Raw genomic sequence first — 19025 nt, forward strand, 5'->3', positions numbered from 1 at the left:
TTCTTTCTAGTATGGTATTTCATACTTCATTTTTATTTAGTTTAACTTGCTAGACAAATTATCCTAAACATTTATTTTCTTCTTTGCCTTTCCATCTAACATCAAGAAGAAAACTGGGCATTCAAGTAGAAACTGTACCTTCATCCATAAAAGCTTTGGGCCTGTAAGGCTGATGAAAGGACATTTTTCTTTTGCTCAATCCTCACTACAACCACTTTTCAATCGCTTCACTGTTTTATGGCCTTAATTTCTTAAGTGCTTTAAAAACTAGGAAGATATTTTCATTTAGACTCCACCTCATTCTCATGGAAAAAATATTATGTTTTACTTTAATATACTTACTTGTGAACATTAAGTTAAAAAAATGACTGGCTGCTGCAAGGACAACTCGATGAGCAGGTATCTTTCTTTCCTGGACCATAAGGATCACATCACATAACGTTTTCTAGTAAAGAGAGAAATAAATGAAATTAAAAGGGGCGCACTGGGCCTGGCTTAGCAAACATACAAAACCGGTGCTTGACAAATGCTTCATCTCTATTTTCTATTCAAATCCAGTCTTTGTCCAGCACAGAATCTGTTCCTCAGACACATTTAGAAGAGATGTAGAGTTGCTATCATGATTTGCTGTATCAAAATATGGCACTGAGCTTCCTTTAAAAAAGCAGTCTACTAATCCTTTAGAAAAACCAATTTTTTTCTGACACAAAATGTAAGGTATTTCTCATGGTGATATTTTATGGAGATTTTAAATGAAGTAAGAGCAATGTCCTTGATGGTTTTTCAAACATAGCAATCTGGGTTTTTAAAAAATTATCTATACTTGGTAAGACCCAAAGTGCACACTGTATTTCCCAAGAAAGTAGCTTACACAGCTTTAACTTGAAACAAAAACAATTCAGAATGCAGAATGGACAAACCCAATGACCACTTAGCACTCTTTCCTTAGTAACACCTCTCTCAAATGTATGTCTGATAGGAGCTGGATAGCAACTGCTTTTTAAATTGTGATTTCTGACCAAGGCCAAAATGGTATCACTCTAGGTTGTCAAAAGAAGGCAGAGTTAAATTAAATACTTACAATGCTGTAGAAATAAATAGTAATGAAAAAATTTAAGGTTTACTGGGACACTTAAAATGAATTTCAAGGAGAAAGAATATCTTTATTGTCAAACAAAATTTCAATTTCTTAATGAAGTTGAAGATCAAATGTACAGGTTAGTCTCAGAGAAAATCTGGAGATTGTGATATGTTAGGAACTCTTTTAGCACTGGGAATATGAGGCAAATAATACTTTTAGAATAAAAAAAATTCTATCACATTTTGTAAATTTTAAGGATTTACTAAACTATTAATACAGGTCACCTGGGTGTCTCAGTTGGTTAAGTGTCTGCTTTCGGCTCAGGTTATGACCCAGGGTCCTGGGCTGGAGTTCCACAACAGGCTCCCTGCTCATCGGGGAGTCTGCTTCTCCCTCCACCCCCACACCTCCCATCTGCTTGTGCTCTTACTCTCTCTCTCAAATAAATAAATAAGATCTTAAAAAAAGAAACTATAATTTCTGATAGGTAAGTCACTATATTCTACTTTATTAATCCACAAATAAAAATCCAAGTGAGATGGTAATGCTCAGTGCAAGAAAGGAAATGGGCTTTATTTTTATTTTATAGTGGGCTAAAAGATGAACATATTTCACTTTTACTGCTACATTAAGATTTTTTTTATAAGGCCTACAGACTACTGCTTAGATATTATATTCAGATTACTTATGATTAAAGCCATTGTTATCCCAACAGTGTCTCAAATTTTTCAATTTTTATTTCCTTTGATTTGGTGGGGGAGGTACAGAGTAGGCATAGTTCTTAGGTGACTTTGCCACATACCATACCAAAAATACCAGGTAGCAAAACCAGGTCAACTATTTGGTTACAACAAAACAAGCTGATCTAGTTGCTCAAGAGAAAGAAAGAGAAAAAAAAGGTGGAAAGAAAAGAAGGAAAGAAGGGAAAAAAAGAATTTGGACAGAAGAACAAGAAAGTCAGATAAGGGAGGAGTCTATGGCTGCTGACAGGAAGTTCCAGAAGATGTACAACTATACTGAAAGGCAGCGAAAAACCTTTCCAAAATATATACTCAGTAATAGTGAGTTTTAGTGGCATGGATTTACAGGCACTTTAGGAAGTTAAAGAAATCAGAGCATTCTCTGCACAGCAATTTAGTGCTAAGAATAATCTCCAGTTGGATATAAATGTTATGGAAGGAATGGATGGAACCTTTTGTATCCAAATGGTACATCTAACTGTACTATGTAGACTAACAGGTTTCCAAAGAGACGGGACTGACTTAAAGAAAGAGGTTCCACTCAGGAAGAGTCTATCTGCAGACAGAAAATGGGAAGAGACAGAGATCTGGGTTACACTGGAGAATATGAAAGGTAACAAGTCCTATGTGAAATGAAGAGAAACTTAAACAAAAACTACCCTTTGGACAATACATGTTCACTGGATAAAACAAGAAAAAAATACATAAACCCTGGCAATTTGTTTATATCCACCTATATTTGTTATCTTTATATTTGTTATTTTCAGCTTTTGAATTTTTAGTCTCTTATATATTGCACAGATTTGTGTGACTTAATCTGAAATTCTCACCATCTAAAATTACTTTTAGTAGGATTTAGGTCCTTCATATTTATTACTGATAACTCACGTTTCATTTTACAGAGGCCATAATCTTTTACATAATTTATTATGCTTTCTTGCTGTCTTCTTTTTTCTCTAACTACCAGGTGGTATTTTAATCCCATTTTCTTTGTACTTGTGCACTTTTTTCTTCTTTTAGGGACTTACTTATAGATCTGTCAAATATTTGCAAAGTGAATTCAGCAGGGTTATTAGTCAAACATTGTTCTAGGAATGCAAGGAGCATTCAAGAACAGTAATTCTTTAATATAATTCAGGATATTCATAGGTTAAAAGAGAAAAACTTCACATAGAAAACCTTCAATAGAAGGCAAAATTAAAAATTCATTTCCTTGTATACTCTTTAATAAAGGAAATGATATATCTATACGCTGAAGGTGATTCAACTCAAAAGCAAACATCACATTTAATGGTGACACAAAAGAAGCATTCTCATTTAAGTTTGAAACAGAGACACATATGCTGTTACTACTATTAATCAATTATTGTTCTGAAAATTTTAGCCAAATTGAAAATTGTCTCTGCCCCAGACAACTTACCAATCTTTAAGTTTAGCAAGCACCTGTAGCCCTCTTGATGAACCAAACCTTTCTTTGTATGGGAACCAGAGCACCAATATGCAACCTTCAAGCACTGCTATAATGTCTGTCTGTAGCTGGTACCATCGAGTCTGCACACAGTCAAGAAGTGTTACAGACCACTGTGCTCCCTTTTTACTGATTAACTGCCCTAAAGTGCTTTTAAAAATCTCTGGGCCAGGTAAAAACCTCAGTTGGTATTTAGACAAAAGTCTCCCTTCTCCCCAGGTGGCCAGCCTTCTGGATAAAGGTCATATTCCTTTCCAATCAAAATTGGTCTCTTAAGTATTGGCTTTTGAGCAATGAGCAGCTGAACTTGGGTTTTTAGGTAACAAAATCAGGAAGAAAATAAAGATAAATAAACTTAACACTTAGAGAACTAAATAAAAAAGTCAGTAAGATGGTTAGACAGAAATAAGATAAATATGAAAAAGCAATTAGCTAACCTACATGTGAGCAGTAAGCCATAAAGAAACACAAATGAGGGGAAAAAACCACAACAACCTGGCATGGCAGCAACAAAATAATTAAATGTTGAGAAATAAACATAAGAAATGTAAGGGATCTACATTAAACAGGAATTTAATATATGATAAAGATACTATTTCAAAAATGTGGCCAGAAGGTGGAGCACAGGCAATGTTCAGGGCAGTGAAACTACTTCCTATGATACTTTAACAGGACACATTTATAGTACACAACTGTCAACATCCACAGAATGTACAACACAGAGAATAAACCTTAATGTAAACTGTGGTCAATAATAATGTAACAAAATACTGGCTCATCAATTTTAATAAATGTATCATACTTGTGTAAGCAAGATGTTAACAGTAGGGGAAACTGGGAGGGGGAGAGGGAAAATGGAAAAATGTACTTTCTGCTCTATTTTTTGGTAAACCTAAAACTACTCTAAAAAGCAAAGTCTACTAATTTTAAAAAAAGTGATAAGAGAATGGATAATTGAAAAAATGGTATTAGTGTAACTGTTACCCATTGAGGGGAAACAGATTTCTCTCTCATAATACAGTGTCTCTTCTCTGGGGCAAGTTAAGTACTGGGAAGGAAGGTTCAGTCCTTTTCGCCACTGTCACTTGTGGAAGAGGTTCTATAGGATAAGCAAGAATAAAATAGAGGTTACTGACCACACACACACTGCTAGGCCTTCTGGTTCATTTTCTTCTGTAAGTCTGCCCCAAAGTGGAACATAACTCATCTCAAATGTTTGGAACCAACAGTAGAAGAGGGCTGCTGAAATCCATTATGCAGAGACATTCAATGCACTGAAGACAAGGAGAAACTTAGGTGATGCTTTAGTGCCTACAGATATTAGTCCTTTGGTTGGGAAAGATTTCACTTCAAAACAGGAAATCATTTCAGGCAAGTGTTGGTAGAATGACCTGTTCTCTTCATGTGTTTGCCAGGTAGGACTGCAAACGGCAGTAGTCTCCATGTAAGCTCCACAGCATTGTATAAGGTTCTAACTTTTAACAATATGTGCTGGCATTACTAGGAGGCATGCAGCTAATTCTATTCCCAAACTGTATCCTTCATCATATCCCAAGAAGAGGACTGAGGAATGACTAACCTTTGGATTTATGTAGCTTGTCAACAAGGTTCTGCAATCAGTCCTGCCCAGCGTGATTTCAAGTTGGCCCTGGATATAAATCCCTGAGTAGACTGTAGTAGATTCAACTATAGTTGGGTGATGGACTTAAATCACTGAAAAGATAAAGGGAAATGGAGCCCTTATTATATGGGGGTAAATCATCTTCTTCGATTGAGATACTAAGAAAGCCTCAACAAAGCCATAATAAACTAAGAGAAAAATTAAAAAGGCCTTCGGAGGGGTGCCTGGGTGGCTCAGTGGGTTAAAGCCTCTGCCTTCAGCTGAGGTCATGATCCCAGGGTCCTGGGATCGAGCCCCACATCGGGCTCTTTGCTAGGCGGGGAGCCTGCTTCCTCCTCTCTCTCTCTGCCTGCCTCTCTGCCTGCTTGTGATCTCTGTCTGTCAAATAAATAAATAAAATCTTAAAAAAGAAAAAAAAGGCCTTAGGAATCTTATCTGCTCAGAAAATCAAGAAAAATAGCACTGGATTTAAAAATACATAATCACAGTAAGGCACATGGGAAAGTAAAAGAAAAACAACGTGAGATACCCAGATTAATAGAGGAAAGGGGGGATTTCTTCCTTAAGGGAAACATGGCAAGTTAGGTCAAACAACTTTAAAAGGCAAAGGAGAAACAGTTCGTTTTAACTGCTCTTTACAAGATGAGACTAGAAAAAAAGAGTCTGTTATTTATTCAAGTAAGGTGATATAAGCCAAAGAGATATATGAAGGAAGAAAAGCAAAATTCAGCAGTAGACTAAAACGGTTCTCAGAAAAAGCCTGGATCGAAGAAATTTTTGTCGTAGAGCTCTCTTAAAGCTAACAGTAAGAAATCAAACACATAATGAGAGGACTATCCTTAAAGACTGAGACAGTTGTAACAGGTGATTACATTAAATTCGGACAGATCTGTAAAGTTTTAGAAAAGGAAGATCAGCAACAAAGCAGTGCATCCATTATGTAATTTGCAAGGTGACATGGGTGGGAAGACAGGAATGTTACATACTATAGTGGAACATATCTGGGAAGTCTGTGGAGAAAAGACCCTAAGGGAGAGTATTAGGTCACATTAAAGGGAAGTCAAACAACCCAGACATAATCCAAGCCTAAATGAGAGGCTGAACCTGTCCATAATTGGAATTACTTTATTGAGGGTATGAAGGTTGGCAGCAGCTGATCAATCCTGAGCACACGGGACCTCTTGATTTCCACTGTGACAGTGTCTATAAGAAAGGCACTAAAGAAAAGAAGCAAAACAAACATTTGGGCCCAAAATCAAAAGGCAAGGAAAAGTAAGGAAGGTATTCTAATCTAAACAATGTTAGCTCTATACTATGTAGAAAGGAAAGAATTCAACTTGAACAGGTTAACAATTCAGTTGGGGATGCCTGAAAGGAACAGACAAGAGAGTCATAGCCCATTTTGACACATAATAGGTAACAAAAAGGAATATGTCTCCTACCGCTGAGTTTCCAAAGCCTGGAAGACTCAAATAATGAGGAAAGGCAAGGTCCTGAGAAGCATACTGTAAAGGCCATGTTAGTCCCTATGGGGACCACAGGCTTTAGAGGAATCAGTGAAAGGTCATTCTCCAGCTGAGACAAATGGAAAGGAAAAAAGATCCCTCCAAGAGTTAGGATTAGTAGTAGATACAAGGAATTTCACAGGATAGGATCATACTGGGGATACAGGGATAAAGAACACCCAGTTGGATCAGAACTGTAGAGAATGCAAAGGCACTAACTGCTCCGCACGACTGCCTGCTACAAATGTGGATCATTCTTCTCTCAAAAGAAAATACTTTGTCACTACACAGAACTCAACTATTTCAGCACTGGGTTGTCAAGAACATAAGGTTCAAAAGAGAAATAAAAATTATGATTTAAATGTGCAGGACAGACAACAGGAAAAAGGGAGACTCTAGAAGACCTAGAAGCTGGGTAAATCCCCCTGGCAAATTTTTCCAAGAACAAAGGTATCCTATGTCAGTGAAGTATTATTACGTGTGGATGAAAATTCCTTCCCTATATGGTAAAGTGTTCTATTAGCCTCTGGATAAGTGATTCCTCTCACCTGAGTTTAGAGTCTGCAAATTATAGATAGCAAACACAGACTGGCAACATGTGCAAGCAAAAAGCCCAGACATCTTTATGTTTTCTTTGAAGATTCTCTGTTCCCTAGAAACTGAAGTTTCTGTTTTTTTAGCCTGGGAGCAATAATGTAGGTTAGGACTTCATAGTAAGGTGTCAATATCTGCACTATTTATTGTAGAGATGGGAGATTTGCTTGTATCTTTTTGGGTTTGTGGGGGTGGAGATGATGCCGTGCTAATCTTAAGACCCCTAGGAACCCTTCAACATTCTGAAAACACGTGGCACCAACTACCTTGAAATCGGAGAAATTCATCTTTGGAGGTGCTAAACTAATTTAATATATTCCAATGAAAGACAGCCCAGGCAGCAGCTAGTGAAGAAAGCTTCCCAGAATCTGCCCAAACACTTATGCTAATGCTTCCTGGCTGAGCCTGAGCAGTGTAAGAAACAAGGGAGAGCACATATTTGGAAGGGCCTTTAATTTTAACTGACAGGGAGATCACAGATAGGGGAATTTAATAATGAGTGGGTTCATAAGAGTCAAATTTTGGGGACTTCATATTTCTAATATGTAACTAGATGGGAGTGTTTTAAGCTGTCACTTGGTTGGTCACTGCAGATAATCCGGAGAGCCATGAAAGAAATCTTGGCTGAGAAAAATTTGGGATGGGAAATAGAAGTGAATTTCCAATCTGGAGTTAATAGATTATCGACCCATTTAAAAGCTTTCTGGAGTAAAAAATTTAAATAACCTTTCTAAGCTGGTCTACAGAGGATACACAGAAGAACAGTTATTGATAGAGGATACCTTTAAGATAGAACAAAATGCTCCCTGTGCAGGTAAAACAACAACAACCACAAAAAACAAACAGAAAACCTAAAAAAAACCCCAAAACACCTGGAAACAAATTCTTATTTATTTACTCAGTCCAGTTACTTTCTGTTGGGAGTTCGGATGGGGCTTTGGTGCCCAAATTCTACTATTCAGCCTTCTGAGATTCTCATCAGGGAGTTTACATAAAGATTAACAGCCAGACAATACATAATAAAACACACTACTGGGATGACTGGGTGGCTCAGTCAATTAAGTGTCTGCCTTGGGCTCAGGTCATGAACCCGGGGTCCTGGTTGCTCAGTACTGGGCTCCCCGCTCAGCATGGAGCCTGCTTCTTCCTCAGGCCTGTCCCCAGGCTCATGGGCAAGCACATGCACCCTCTTCCTCAAATAAACAAAATCTTTAAAAAATTATATATATTAAAAAAAACACATTATTGATAGATGGGTACTTGGTAATAATCCTAATCTACTCACACCTGGATACCCCAATATTTAAATTTTGGAATTTGCATATTCATATGTCCTGTAGTGGGGAATAAAAGATGGCTGGGCCCAAATCCATCTGTAAAGTCCACTATAAGACATACTTTACCTAGTCTCCTTAGCTGATGGAGATCTTAGTAGATGTACATCTCAAAAGAATAACTGCACCATTAATAAAACAATGTCTTAACTTCTTGCTTCATCAGATTAAGATAACTTCACTCTCACTGGGCAAAACTTGTGGGAGAGAGATGAGCTCCTCCTCCTAGGTGAGGCTGAAGGTCAGACATGTTTTCCCAGCCCCAGCCCCTTTGCCCTCTGTTCCCCACACCACACACAGATGGACAGAGAGAGACAAACACACACACAACATACACATAAATGTGTGTGTGTGTATGTATATCCATTCTCCTTTTCCTTTCAGTGAAAAGCCTTATAACAGTGGTTTTCAAACTTTTTAAGCAGCAGAATCCATTTTCAAGTGATGTGATTTCACATAATTTACAGAGACAAGGGGCAGATGGTTTGGCTCAGGTCATCATCTTCAGGTCCTGAGGCTGAGTATCACATTGGGGGTTGGTGGGTCCTTGCTCAGTGGGGAGCCTTATTCTCCCTCTCCCTCTGCTCTCCCCCTGCTTGTACTCTCTTTCAAGTGAATAAATAAAATCTTTTAAAAAAATAAAAAAATAAACATTAAAAAAATTTACACAGACAAAACGCTTTCTATATAGTCAGACTTAGCCTGGCAACCAAGGGATGGAAGAAGCTCCCCTCATGCTTAATGATTCACTCGCAAATACTTTGCTTCTGATATCACCAATCAGTCCTCCTGGAGGTGGATTCTGCTAGTTTGAAGATACGAGGACCCAAAAGAAGAATGCTTCAAACAAGTGACAGAGTAATATTTTTACAGAATTAGAAGTTAAGGCTACAACCTGGGTATTTAGTCATTCTTCTCGCACTGCGTAGAAAGAACAAAAGTTACTACATTTGGTTAGCTGCCTGAACCTGAAGGAAAAAGAAAAAGGTTTCTCTTCTCTATGGGACAGAAGATAGCTGGAGCTCAGGGGATCCCCCTGGGTACCTTCTTGTTCTTGGGAGAGAAGAGTCCTCTACGGTTCTCTTGAATTCCTACATATCTTCTTGGACATGCCATGGGCCATTTCTCAGGGTTATGTTGGCAGTAAGCAACGATAAGGGATGAGATAGTCTTCCCTATAGGAGTAAAGAATAGGCTCGCTTACTGTTTGCTATAAAATGACAGACTCCTTAAGCTCAGTGTTCATTCCGTAGCTATGACACAAACCCACTGTGTGTATAACATCCATCTGGGCCCCAGTGGGTCACCCTCATAGTACTTGTGGGGCAAGGGGAACTGACACATACATGTGGAAGCTCATGATACTGTGCTGTGACTAATCAAATCTGTTGTCTCTAACCTAGGAGTCTCATGTCTTCTGCCAGCATCCATCAAACAGCAATAGGCTAACTACTCAGCTTATAAATACTGTAAAACCAAATCCCAGGCCCCCTGCTGGTACTAAATCCAGTAATAAATGTTAATGAAAGACTAAAGTGCCCTATATAGGCAAGACCAAAGGTTCAAGACACCTAGGAATAAAGGAATAGGTCATGCCATTAGATAAAGAACCCTGAACTGCAGGTCCTAAAGAATAGGAATAGGCAGTGAAAGAAGAAATTATGAATAATAAAAATATTAACAAATGAATAATAAACAATGAATGAGGCTTCTATTTTTATTTTCATTCTTGCTCTTATATTTATTTAAGTTTTAACTATGAAATTTTTCCCTCCATAATCATGTAAAGAATCTATTAAGAATTAGGCCTCAGAATCTTGAAATGACTATAGAAGGAACGGATATCACCAAGTAATCTTTTTTTTCTTTTTTAAAGATTTTACTTATTTATTTGACAGAGATCACAAGTAGGCAGAGAGGCGGGCAGAGAGAGAGGAAGGGAAGCAGGCTCCTCAGTAAGCAGGGAGACCAATGAGGGGCTCGATCCCAGGACCGAGATCATGACCTGAGCCAAAGGCAGAGGCCCTAACCCACTAAGCCACCCAGGCACCCTATCACCAAGTAATCTTGAAGTCAGATATAGTTAAGTGAAAAATCTGATGACTTTTTTTTTTTAATGGATTCTGGCAATCTAGCATCCAATTTCCTGCCTATTAGAACCCCAAGCTCCCATTTCTGGAAAAATTCCTCTTTATGAACTATGTTGGTAAGAGGGCAATACGGAAGTTAAGAGTCAGTTATTTACTCTTTTTTTTTTTTTTTTAAGATTTTATTTGACACAGAGAGAGAGAGAGATCACAAGCAGGCAGACAGAGAGAGAGGGGGAAGCAGGCTCCTCGCTGAGCAGAGAGCCTGATGCGGGGCTCGGGATCCCAGGACCCTGAGATCACGATCCAAGCCAAAGGTAGAGGCTTAACACTCTGAGCCACCCAGGTGCCCCAGTTATTTCTTCTCTTTACTCAGCAAAGCCAAAATCTGGCAAAGGATCTAAGGCCAGCCAATTATATACCTATTTTCAGAATTCTGAATTTTGAGCAAATAATAGAAAGATGGTGGAAAAATTGTTTTTATGGCAGCGGCAGCAGCAGCAGCAGCAAATAGTCAAGACTTTTCCCGCACTATAATTGCTTCCAGAGTCTCCAAAACCTATCTAACAGAGAATGCCAAGGTTTCTGCTTGTTTGCCATGCCTGCTCCTCTTCCAGTCTGTGGTCAATACGGTAAGCTCCTGATATTCTTGCAACAAATTATTTTGGCTTAAGAGAGGACATATTTTGGTTGCTGGTAACCAAGAATTCCAGGAGACTCATTGTGATAATAGCAATACCAACAATATATGACAATACTGAATAATTTATCAAGAATTTTCAGGGGCACCTGGGTGGCTCAGCTGGTTAAGCATCTGTCTTCAGCTCAGGTCACCATTCCAGAGTCCTGGGATTGAGCACCGGGCTCCCTGCCCAGTGGGGAGTCTGCTTCTCCCTCTGCCTCTCACCCAGCTCTTGTGTTCTCTCTCAAATAAACAAAATCTTAAAAAAAAAAAAGTTTTCGGGGCGCCTGGGTGGCTCAGTGGGTTAAAGCCTCTGCCTTTGGCTCAGATCATGATCCCAGGGTCCTGGGATTGAGCCCCGCATCGGGCTCTCTGCTCAGCAGTCTGCTTCCTCCTCTCTCTCTGCCTGCCTCTCTGCCTACTCGTGATCTCTCTCTGTCAAATAAATAAATAAAATCTTAAAAAAAAAATTTTTCACTTTCTGTCTCACTATCCCCTACATCAGTAAGGTAGGTCAATATAATATTATGGTCATTGTTGCGCACATACAAACATAAAAGTCTAAAGAAGTTGTGACTTGCCCAATGTCACACAATTAGTAAGAAGACAGAACTAGGATTCAAACCCAGATCTGTTTGACTCCAAAATCCATGTTATTTCCGCTATTGCATACTGTTTCCCACAGCAATGAGTGACTAAAGGCAACAGTACTAAAAGAAATTTTATAGAAGACACAAAGCCACTTTATTTTTTAAAAATATTTTATTTGAGAGAGAGAGAAAGAGTGCGCACGTGCGCGCATAAGCACAGGAGCAGGAGGCAGAAGGAGAGGGAGAAGCAGGTTTCCTACTTTACAGGGAGCCCGATGGGGGGCTCAATCCCAGGACCCTGGGATCATGACCTGAGCTGAAGGCAGACACTTAACCAATTGAACCACCCAGGTGCCCCATAAACCACTCTAGAATAATTTTTCATGATAAAAGTTTACAGTATAATATTAAATTGTGATTCAACTTAAGTGCAAAATGAACTCATTTAATCCTGGCACACCATTTTCCAGCATGTTAACCTTACATTAAGTATAGAATTTATGGCATTTAGCATAGATGGCATATTCTTAAGACTGTCTCTCTTAAATATTAATCAACCACATTTTTGACAGTTTAACAGAATGAAACTAAATTGTATGCTATATTATTATGTACTAAAATATTTAATATGCTGGCTATTTCAATGACATGATTTTTTAAAAAACTTTTTATTTATTTATTTGATAGAGAGAGATCACAAGCAGGCAAGGAGTCAGGCAGAGAGAGATGGGGAAGGAGGCTCCCTGCTGAGCTCGATCCCAGGATCCTGAGATCATGACCTGAGCTGAAAGCAGAGGCTTAATCCACTGAACCACCCAGGCACCCCAACAATATGAATCTTTGTAGTAAATGTTCACTGGAGTAGCTAACTGACTTATAATTCTCCCCTCTCAGGAAATGGTCTCAGTACATAATGAGCCTTTCAAGATCATGCTTGTGCTACAAGACCTTGTTCTCCTTAGCATAGATAACTGATTCAAAGGTTTAGCACTCATCCCAAGCTAGGTCTATCAGATACTCTCTATCCAGAATTTGAAACTCTGCAACAGGTTAATGGTAGTCAAAGCTGAAGTCCAATGAAGGCAGTGTCCCAGACAAAGGCTAGAGGGCTTTGGGGTTGGCATAGTTCTTGCATCTCCCAAATCTTGACTGTCTTTCTCCTCTTCAGAAGGGAATTTTAATACAATCATGTCTCCCTTAAGATACGCTTCTGTGGTTCACTCAACACACATGCGGTAAGTGTCATGATGGCAGTATGCACTTTATACTACTGGAGTTTATTTATTTATTTATTTATTTATTTTGGAGTTTTTTTTTTTAATGTGGAGATACACATACATTTTTAGTTTTTATTTAAATTCTAGTTAGTTAACATACCATGTAATATTAGTTTGAAGTGTACAATATAATGATTCAACATTTCCATACATCACCTGGTGCTCATCACAAGTGCCCCTTTTTAATCCCCATCACCTATTTAACCCACTCCCCCTACCTCCCTTCTGGTAATATCAGTTTGGTCTCTATAATTAAGAGCCTGTTTCTTGGTTTGTGCCCACCCTTTCCCCTCCACTCATTTACTTTGTTTCTTAAATTCCATGAACGAGTAGAAATCATATGGTATTTGTCTTTCTCTGACTTAATTATTTTGCTTAAATAATACCCTCTAGCTCCACCCAAGTTGTTGTAAATGCCAAGATTTCTCTCTTTTAATGGCTGGGTCATATTCCGTGTGTGTGTGTGTATACACACATCTTCTTTATCCACTCATCAGTCAATAGGCACTTGGGTTGTTTCTGTAGTTTGGCTACTGCAGATAATGATGCTATAAACGTGGGGGTGCATGTATCCCTCTGAATTAGTATTTTTGTATTCTTTTGGTATATACTACTGGAGTTTGAAGAATATTAATCCCATCCTGAAAAGCCTGGGCCGTACAGAAGACAGGTCCCTCTCCACGTATGTACTCATCACTTTGTCCTTCCTTTGGCCTCTAAAATATGCCCCCTCCCCCACCACTCCATTAAAACTTAACTTGCTAAAACCACCAATTTTTAAATCCAGGGGACACTTTTATCTTTTTTGGCCTCCTCACTACATTTGATACTCCTGACTGTCTCTTCTTTGTAACTTGTATCTTAGTTTCAATGACTTTAGTCCCTGCTGTCTTTCTTCCTTCTATACCTTAATTTCCAATGTACTTTTCTTCCTATCCTTTAAAATGTTGGTGCTCCCCGAGTTTCATCCTCTGTCCACTTTTCTTCTTACTCTGCCCTCAACCTCTAGGTGTTATCAACCATACCATGACATCAACTATTTACTTAACAAATATCTGAGCACCTATGTTGTAGATGTTAGCAATACAGCACTGAGTAAGACAGTGTCCCTGCCTTCACGAAGCTTAGAGCCTAGTAGCAAAGACATACATTAAGTCTTTCTTGCCTTTACAGAGATGATCAGTGTGTGAACCAAAGGAATGGAGTATATAATAACAGAGGTCCTTAACATAATGTAGGGCATTCGGGAAGGAAGTGGCATTAAAGAAAGAACTGAAGCATGAATAGGAGAGAAAGAGAGTTAAAAGGCATTGGTACATTTCAGGCTCTGAAGGGAGACAGGTGCCTGGAGTGAAATGGCTAAGAGAAGAATGGTATGAAATCTGACTGAAATAGACTGGGATCACATCAGACAGGGCTTTGAAACCCTGGTTAAGAATAAATATTCCTTACAAATCCACGATAATAAACCTCAAAAAACCTTCAAAAATACTGGCAGCAATCCTACCAATTCTACTCTTCACAAAAATTATTTGCCTCGACTTCTAGCTTCATTTTCCTCCTTCATTCTAGTGGATGATCTCATCTACCACTTTCAGAGAGAACAAAGGCCTCTGGACAGAAACTCCTTTATTCTCTTGATTCCAAACACACCTATATACCCACCTCTCTTCCTTCCCACTCTTACAGAAGAGAAACTGTCCTTCTCCCGAGAGAGATTAATTACCTTTACTTTAGATCTCATCTCAGGAATCATCTATCAATTATCCATTCTGTCTCATATACATTCAAGTGCTACACCTCAAATGAATTCTTTTTTAAAATTTTTAATTTAAATTCAACTGAAATAACATATACTGTATTATCAGTTTCAGCGTTAGAATTTAGTGACTCATCAGTCGCATACAACACCCAGTGCTCATTACTTCAAGTGCCCTCCTTAATGCCCATCATCCAATTATCCCATCCCCACTTCCCACCTCCCCTGAAGAAACCCTCAATTTGTTTCCTATAGTTAAGAACCTCTTATGGTTTGCTTCCCTGTTTTCATCTTATTTTTCCTTCCCTTCACTTATGTTCAACTGTTTCTTAAATTCCACATGTAAGTGAAATCATATGGTATTTGTCTTTCTCTGATTGACTTATTTTGCTTAGCATAATACCCTCTAGTTCCATCCATGTCATTGCAAATGGCAAGATTTCATTCTTTTTGATGGTTAAGTAATATTCCATTACATTATATATGTCACATATCATTATATATCTCACATCTTCTTTATTCATTCATCTATCAGTGGACATCTGAGCTCTTTGCATACCGAGTGAATTCTTCCCTTCCAGTTTTTAAGCACACTTACATCTCTCCAATTTAAACAAATAAAACCAAACGAACTTCATTTGACTTCCCTACTTCCTTCAGGGCCAAATTTCTCCAATGACTGTTTCAATTGTCTCATATCTTACTCAAGATAATCTGACTTCCATCTGTCTCCCTCCTTCTCTCACTTGCACAACACAGATCTGAAGGAGTTTTAGAATAAAGGCAAATCCCCCTAACTTGACTTAGGAGACTGTGCATGGGCAGGTCTCTAGCTACTTTTCCAGTTTCATCTTACACCATCTTCCCCCTAATGTTTGGTGCTCCAGCCACACTGGTCTTTAATCAGCCTCCTGCACTTGCCACTCTATGGTACATAGGTCTCTGAATCAGGGCCTCTGCATCTGTTGTTCCATTTACCTAAGAGGCTCTACCTTAAGGTGTCTAATTAACATGTACTCTTATTTCAACTCTCCATTCATTTATCAGTTCCTTGGGGAAATCTTCCTGATTTGATGGTCAAATCATCCAACCCCTCACTGTATCACATTCTTCTCTTTAATAATACCTACCACTGTTGCAATTTTACATTTCTTTTGTGTGACTGCTTGACTCATGTCTCACTCTCCTACTAGACTAAAACCTGAGCACGGACTGTCTAATTTTGCTCATCACTGCAACTATAGAATCTAGCAAAATGCCTAGCATACAGTGGGTCTCAGTAAGTATTCATCCAAATGGAGGAGTCAGAAAGCCAAATTGAGCTAGAGAAGTAAGTCAATAGTGAGCCAAAAAGGGGGGTGGGGCAGTGAATCTACCCACCCTTCCCTTTGGCTTTAACAGGGGGAAGAGAGGTATTATTTATAGAGGAATATTGAAACTAAGAATGGGTAGACTGGACTGGATGGTTAATTTAAAAACTAGAGAAGTTAAAACATGCCTAAATGCTAGACTCTGGTAGAGAAGGAGAAGTTAAAGATGCTCAACAGAGATGGAATAACCAACAGTATAACTTTCCTGACTAGGCTAATTGAGGGAGCCAAAGCCCAAGTGAAAGTGCTGGCTTTAGATGGAAAGAGGCAGTTCCTTCACTGTAACAAAAATTAAGAACTGTCAAAATAAGTATATAGATTTCGTGGTGGAAATTTAAAAGTTAGACAGTTCTAAAATAATGTCTTCTATTTATTTATGGTATCAAAAAAGGGTGATATACTGAAAGTATAGATACTGAGAGAGGACTCATTGTGAAGGAAAACAGGACTTACCTGGCAAAGAACTGCCCAGTAATGGGATATTTTCCAGCTGTGCTTAGAAACCTTGCACAAAAAAAGGTAAACAGTCATCGATGCTTTTTATCAGATGGATGGGAAAAAAGGATGGAAGGTCATGAAAGCCTGGGGCATTGGAAAGGGAGTGAAGAGAGAGATGATTAACTCCTAAGCGGACAGAAAGAAGAAGACAGTGGAGAGTTAAAAATAGGAAGGTCTGGAGGATGGGAGTTGTCAATGGGAGCTGTTGGAGGAAACAAATGAGACAAAGCATGTAAAACACATTGCAGAATGGCTGGTTGAAAATAAATGCTCAAGAATTGTTTCTATTATTGAGAATTTAAGGCAGAAGGTTTAGATTATTCACAACAGACCGTGTAAAGATTAATGACTACTAGTAATTTACAATCTTGAAGAGTTGAGTGTACAGAAGTTAAGTCATTTTACTTAGTAAGTAAGCCCAGCTGACTGCTCAGCATCCAATCCTTAAATCAGCTTTTTTGGTTCTCTCACATAATTCTCAATAGGGCTTTAACATAAGCTTTTAAATTCTAATTATGCTTTAATTCACTTAACATGAGGCAACTGTAAACTGTAGTGGTACTCAGGAAGGTCTCCTGAGTCTCCTGACCCTTAAGGGTCTCCTAGACTTCATTAACACAAGAGCCAAAGCAATTAGGTATGAAAAGTAGTGACTATGACCTAGCCCTACTTTGCAGAGCTCTTCTGTTGTTTATCAGGTAATAAAATTAATAAAATTAATCTAAACAAAAAGTTAAGGAAATAAAAATAAGGAAATAAAAAGGTGCTCAACGTAATTAAATAAGATGCTACTATACACCCTCTAGAATGACTAACATTATAAAGACTGACAATACTGAGTGTTGATAAGGATGTAGAGTAGAAAACTAATACACAGCTGGCATAAGTGTAAACTGGCACAGCCTTGGAAACTAAATAACAGTATCTATTAAAGCTGAGTGTATCATAACTAATGACATGAGCAAAACATACAAAAATGTTCAAAGTAGTATATCCTGGGACGCCTGGGTGGCTCAGTTGGTTAAGTGTCTGCCTTCAGCGCAGGTTGCGATCTCAGGGTCCTGGAATCTGGTCCCATATCAGGATCCTTGCTACACAGGGAGCCTAATTTTCGCTCTGCCTGCTGCTCTCTCTGCCTGTGCTCCCTCACTGACAAATAAATAAAATCTTAAAAAAAATAAGTAGTACTATTCTTCATAGTGCTAAATGAGAAATAACTCAAATGTCCATAATGATAGAATAGATAAATTGTCATATATTTATACAATGGAATACTAAATACAATGAGGATGTACTAGAGCTACACAGAACCACATAATAAATATCACAAAAACAATGTTAGCTTTCAGAAACCAATACCCAAGATTATATACCGTATAATTCCATTTATATAAGTTCTAAGACAGGAAAAAACAAATCTATGATGATAAAAGTTAAAACACTGGTTATCTTTGGAAGGTGGGTAGTGACTGAGAAGAATGTAAAGGGGGACCTCTAGTATGCTCTTCATGTTCTATTTCTTGTTGGTGGTGATATGTTTATTTTGCAATAATTCATTGAGCTACATGTTTATGATTTGTATCCTTTCAGTGATTCCTATACTTCATTGGAAAGTTTACTTTAAAAACAAAAGGCTAAAAATGACTGCAAGGATGATGAAGGAAAAGGCTCCATAAGAAGCTGAGGCTGCTGGCTCTGAAGAAACCCCACCGGCCACTATGTATAGAGTTGGCTGCCAGGCTACCGAGAGATGAAATGACCTAAATCATATTTATCTAAGATCACAAAACTAATTAATGGTAAAGCAGGAACTGGAATTCAGATATTCTAATTTTGCCATGTTCTCAACTTCCTGTAAGAATGTTCCTGGGTATGTACAGAAGGGTCCTTGTCATTGAGGCACACATTATTTTGATTCCCAAAGTAATGAGGTCATATGGGGAAGCAAAAATAGTCACAGCATAATATTCACTAAAGGACAAGAACATTTAAAAAACTGGTTCCCACTCAAACATTCTTCTGGCTCAGACCAGTTTGTTTCTGCCAATTCCCATCAACTGCCCTTGTCAGTCATTCTTGGTGAGTCTCTCTTGCGTTACAAATGTTAAACAGAACAATACAAGCACAATGTAAATAAATCAACCACAGACTGAAACTGCACATCTTGAAAAAGATGCGGGACTCCATGAAGTTGGTAGAAGTTCTATTGGAGAATACCCGAATAACATGTAAAGCCATTGACAAAGAGAGAATCCAACATATTAAGGTCAGTTAACCACTGTGGAAGAGATCCCTAGCTGTTCCACCCAGTATCTATTTTCCCCTTCCTACTAAGTAACAGTAACAGAATCCTGATTTTTCAGTAACTTTATCTCTAGCTTAACAGTAAATAAACAGAAATTAATGTAGTCTAAAGCTA

At 38.3% G+C, this 19025-nt stretch overlaps 1 protein-coding gene across 4 annotated transcripts in view; it reads right to left on the bottom strand.

Moving 5' to 3' along the window:
• The window catches only part of KLHL7 (kelch like family member 7), a 65701-nt gene that overhangs the window by 44781 nt on the left and 1895 nt on the right, over positions 1-19025 (bottom strand). For 3 of the 4 annotated variants that reach the window (XM_032873383.1, XM_032873367.1, XM_032873392.1), the window contains exon 2: positions 343-445. In XM_032873383.1, coding sequence (XP_032729274.1) covers positions 343-421 — 79 coding nt within the window. In that variant the 5' untranslated portion in view covers positions 422-445. Of the gene's footprint in view, positions 1-342; positions 446-4868; positions 5003-19025 lie in introns of all 4 variants that reach the window. The other variant, XM_032873374.1, reaches the window with a different exon arrangement.

The sequence above is a fragment of the Lontra canadensis genome, unplaced genomic scaffold, assembly GCF_010015895.1.
Source record: "Lontra canadensis isolate GAN:19392208 unplaced genomic scaffold, GSC_riverotter_1.0 scaffold2, whole genome shotgun sequence".
Classification (NCBI taxonomy): domain Eukaryota; kingdom Metazoa; phylum Chordata; class Mammalia; order Carnivora; family Mustelidae; genus Lontra; species Lontra canadensis.